This window comes from Penaeus japonicus, unplaced genomic scaffold (assembly GCF_977035675.1).
Source record: "Penaeus japonicus unplaced genomic scaffold, GWHDUDI00000001_assembly GWHDUDI00000013, whole genome shotgun sequence".
In the NCBI taxonomy this organism is placed as follows: Eukaryota; Metazoa; Arthropoda; class Malacostraca; order Decapoda; family Penaeidae; genus Penaeus; species Penaeus japonicus.
The window spans coordinates 44,072,274-44,077,273 of NW_028234415.1; the positions used below are offsets into that span (position 1 = coordinate 44,072,274).

At 36.7% G+C, this 5,000-nt stretch overlaps 1 protein-coding gene across 10 annotated transcripts in view; it reads left to right on the forward strand.

The window, feature by feature from the left end:
• The window catches only part of LOC122252570 (arrestin domain-containing protein 3), a 21,921-nt gene that overhangs the window by 7,206 nt on the left and 9,715 nt on the right, over window positions 1–5,000 (forward strand). For all 10 annotated transcript variants that reach the window (XM_043015103.2, XM_043015099.2, XM_086543599.1 and 7 more), the window contains exons 3-8: window positions 180–326; window positions 483–694; window positions 1,001–1,183; window positions 1,336–1,518; window positions 2,788–3,244; window positions 4,617–4,727. In XM_043015103.2, the coding sequence (XP_042871037.2) occupies window positions 180–326; window positions 483–694; window positions 1,001–1,183; window positions 1,336–1,518; window positions 2,788–3,244; window positions 4,617–4,727 (1,293 nt within the window). The remainder of the gene's footprint in view (window positions 1–179; window positions 327–482; window positions 695–1,000; window positions 1,184–1,335; window positions 1,519–2,787; window positions 3,245–4,616; window positions 4,728–5,000) is intronic.

Consider the following 5,000-nt stretch of genomic DNA (forward strand, 5'->3'; position numbering starts at 1 on the left):
TCTGCCATATTTTATGCATTAAATGTCTGAGAAGATAAGTTAGCACATGATAATCAAAGTATTATTACACATAAATAGGCATTCACTTCATATCAGCAACTTCATATCAGTAATCAAGCAGTTTATACTTAGATATTTTAATAATCACAGGCATATCAAATATACTCTTTTGTTTTCAGGTATTGAAGTGAAGTTCAAAGGCTTCGGGAGAGTTCATTGGACTGAAGACAGGTCAGTTACAGTCGATGGCAAAAGTGAGACGGAAACGGTACATTACAACAGCTCAGAGACTTATTATACGATGGAGTATCGAGTCTGGGGAAATGGTTAGTGTTTTTTTTTTGTTTTTTTTTCAACTTTTGCCTTCTTTTATAATGATTTTCACATTATTGATATTTGTGTCTTTGGTTGTGTTTTCAAATTAAACCTTCTTTTTTTTTTTCATCTCCTCGTCCTTCCCTGCTGCCGCACACATATTCAAGGTCAAAAGAGTGAACTTCCACCAGGAACCCATCAATTCAACTTTTCCTTCCTTCTGCCCAATGGAATTCCGTCCTCTTTCGAGTCGACCGTCGGCCAAGTCCGACATCGCTGCGAGGCCAAGATGGACATTCCATGGGGTAGAGACAAAAAGACGAAGAGGCCTTACTCGGTGAACACTCTCTTGGACTTGAACAGCAATCCTCAAGCTCAAGTTAGTACTTGAACGATGGTAGTGTTTTGTATTTTGAGTCTTAGGTCAAGAATAGTTCAAGGTTAATATGGGATTTTTTTTTTCTTTATTGTTATTTATTAATTGTTATTTTCATTGCTATATTCATGGACATAAAGTATTGATAATATCCTTATTGATATTATATTTATTTACACTATGATTTTAACCTCTGCATCTATTAGATATTTAAACAGAAGTCATTATGTTATCCTTGTTCATATTTCTTGTTTTCATTTATTTATTTGCTCAATTAGTTCTCCCCAACCTTTTCCTCCTACCCTTCAGATGCCAATTGAATGCAACGATCATAAGTACCTTTGCTGCTGCTGGTGCAGGAGTGGCCCTCTGTCCATGGTTGTCCGCATTCCCCGCTCAGGCTACGTACCTGGCCAGAAGCTCTTGCTCAATGCTGAATTGACCAATATGACCCGTAGTAAAGTCTCCTACAGCAAGGCTACACTAAAACAGGTAGGTGTCATGATACACTTTATCATTATTCCGTTTGCACTTTTTCACCACTTGTTTTTCCGTATTCAAGTGGAAGGAAAGGATGCATGCATTATAGTTGTCCATGCTTTCATAATTTCAACAATTGCAACTGATCAAACCAAACCTTTCAGGTATTGAAATTTTATGCAGAGGGTAATACAAAGACTGTAGACCAAACAGTAGCTGAGATTAAGAGGGGTGAAATACCAGCTGGAGAAGACGACACTTGGTCAGGTGTGGAAATGATCATCCCACCTCTGCCACCCTCTAATCTAGAATTCTGTAGGATCATCGACATTGATTACGTGCTTGAGGTAAGATTAACCAACTTTGTTTCTGCTCGCTCTTCCATACATATTCTTGCTCTCCCTCAGTCTTTCTCTTTCTGTGCACTTGTTCTTTTTAACAGCTTGTCCCAAGTAGGAACGTGTTTTTTCTTATTACTAGAATGTCGGGATTGCTTTATTGGTTCTTATTTGAGCTCTTACATTATCTCATTTACCTGTTCGTGTGGGGAGGGCATTTATATTTGCACTGTCACCTTGGTTTTGTATAATTATTATTTTTACACATATATGATTACAAAAGTACTTGTTCATCAAGGAGTCAGTTAGCAAGCCTACCTGATCTCATCTGTTTATTCCTTATCCTGAAAAAGTTTCTTTTTTTTATGAATATTATTGTTGTCTTTGTTATTAACATGAGAATAATGATGATCATAACAATAATAAGAATGATGAAAATGGTTATTAGAATAATAGTAATAATAATAATAATGAAAATGATGTTGATGATAATAAGATTAAGAAATGGTTATTAGAATAATAATGATGATGATGATGATGATGATGATGATAATAATGATAATGATAATAATTTAAATGATGTTGATGATAATAAGATTAATGATCATAATATGATGATAATGATGGTAATATTCATAATAGAAATGAAAACAAGAATAAGAATAACAATACTGATAATGCTAACGATAAAGATAATGACAACAATAAAAATGATAATTAGAATGAGAATAGCAATAGTGATAATACCAATAATAATGCTAATGTAATATTGATATTGATAATGATATTGATAACATTAATAATGATAATAGTAATTACTTTTTTTTCTGGTGAAATTGGAATGCTTAACCCTTTCCCGATGGGGCACACTCTACGCGAAAACCCCTATGCCGGGCGATTGCAATATTGCATTGAAATCGTCACACTGGCATGATGCCCCGGCATCGGGAGTTTGGCTGTGTCACACGAGTGCGACGCACCGTCGTCATAGGGTTAAGAGTAGGCCTAATGCTGACATTAGGTAGACTTACTAATTAACTTCTTGGAGACTAAACATGTGGAACCATCTAAATTTTTAACTCCACTTTTCCCTTTTAAAAAGATGAAAACATCCATCAGTAGCTTATCCTCCCACATTCCCATCTATAAAGAATTGGTGGTGGTGGTGGGGGGGGGGGTATTACCTTCATGGACAGGGCATGTTCATGTGGTTTAACCAACCAATTCCTTTAACTGTTTTGACTGGAAACTAATGGAGAACTTTTCTCTACATTCTAGTTTTATTTGTCTCCAAGTGGCTGCCATGGGAACCTTTCACACAAAGCTCCCATTATCATCGGGTCAATTCCTTTGCAAGAGAATTTTGGCATATTTGCTCCAGCTCCTGGTTACTGGAACCAGCCCACAGCACCTGGCTATGCACCACCAGGAATGCCAGGTCAGCCTCCCGCAGCAGGCTTTGCAGCCCCAGGGATGCCACCTCAGCCTCCTGCACCTGGCTTTGGGGCTCCAGGAATACCAGGTCAACCCATGGCACCTGGCTTTGGGGCTCCAGGAATACCAGGTCAACCCATGGCACCTGGCTTTGGGGCTCCAGGAATACCAGGTCAACCCATGGCACCTGGTTTTGTGCCCCCACCAGGTCCTATGCCTATGCCAGGCTTCCCAGGGGGGCAGCCTACAGCACCTCCGATGAACTTCGGATTCCCAGGAATACAGCAGTATCCCAACTTGCGTGAGTATTGAGTATTGCCTGGGAATATCTGCTTTATTTATAAATTATTTTATACTTGTAAATCAAAAGCATAAAATTCTTACGCTTGAATTTGTAATTTTATAAATAATGAAGTATCATAAGAAAGCCAGTCTTGAACTTATATAACCAGAAATTGTTTGTTTATGTATGGTCTTTCAAATATTTAACATTTTAATGAATAGTTTATTATAATATATAAACATATTTCATTTAATACTTTATTCACAATCTATTTTTCACATATTAATTTTCATATCTCCCTTTGAATGCTAAATTTTTGTCTTTCTTTCATTCTTCATTTTCCATTAGAATCAAATTATAAGGAAATATGTTTTGCCTTTTCTAGATAATAAATAAGACCAGAGCCAGAAAAAACATATATAATTTATTGAAATTGAGTGATATATGTGCAACTGACATTGGGACGCTCCCCTTATTCCTTACAGCTAATAACCATCTGTACAGGTCCTGATATATCATTGTCTGCAGCCTGGAGGATATTGTTAATAAAGAATAGTATTTATATGTCAATACTATAATTTCTGAAATGTGTGTCTGGGCTTATGTATATGGACATTACAAGTATAACTTGTGTCTGGTTTTTGTCTCTTTTGGAAGTTGAAGTGGGTAATTGGTGACTGTTGAGGTAAGATTGAAATAAGGTCGGCAAAGGGCATATTTGCTATCTCAGAATTGACTTTATCTTCCTTATCTGGTGGTTGGGTACTTGAAAACCCCTTATAGCAACTTACTTCTCACCTTGACTCTTAAACTAAGATGATCGGTAACTCTGGAAGATACACAAATGTGAGTCATGTTCAGTATCACAGATCAGGTAACAATCTGATCTCATCCTCTTTATCGAGTGTGATGCCAGTTAGTGTTTGAGTAACCAATGATCTCCTCTGGCTATTTATTTCTTACCTATTTCTTACCTAGACTCACAAGCATGCTGAGAAAACCTAAACCAAATATCATGCACAGTTTCATTTATATTTCTGTCGATTTTGACTAGATTTTCTCATCTTAATCATGATATTTGTATGCTTTTGCAAGAAATAAAGACATGAGGTCAAGTTTCCGTACTTAGAAAGCCAATGCAGGAAGTGTTTTCCTGGTTTCTCACTAAGTGTGCTAAAACTTTTAAACTCAATATCAGTCTCTCAATGAGACATATAAAGATGAATGCTACATATTAACACCTAGTTACCACCTTCCAGAAAGTCCTGATCTGAGTGAATTCAATTGAAATGCTTATTTGACTCTGCCCTCTTCACAAGATGCAAATATCCTTCAGTAACTCATCCTATTACATTCTCATTCATATTTTAATGAAAGCTCACTCTTACAGCTCCACCTTCATACAACGAGTCCATGTTTGGTCACACCAAGTACTCCTGCGACAGCAGTGATGATGAAAGCTTTGCACCTCAATACGTTTCGTATAACCTTGGTGGCTCAGGTAAAATTTTGTTATTCTCATGAAGTTTTGTTTTTGTATAATTTCAAATACACGGGGATTGTCCTGTGATTGCATGGAAAATTAAGCTTCTGTGTTATACTCACTTGTAATGCTATTTCATAATGCTATTTCTTGTCTATATATATTCAATTTTCTACTCTTTCTGTTTTCCCACCAACCCATTTCTTTCTCTCCCACTCCCCCTTCATCACACACTCCCTCTAACTCTTTCTTTTCCTTTTCCTCCCTCCCTACATCCTTTTCTACATTCAT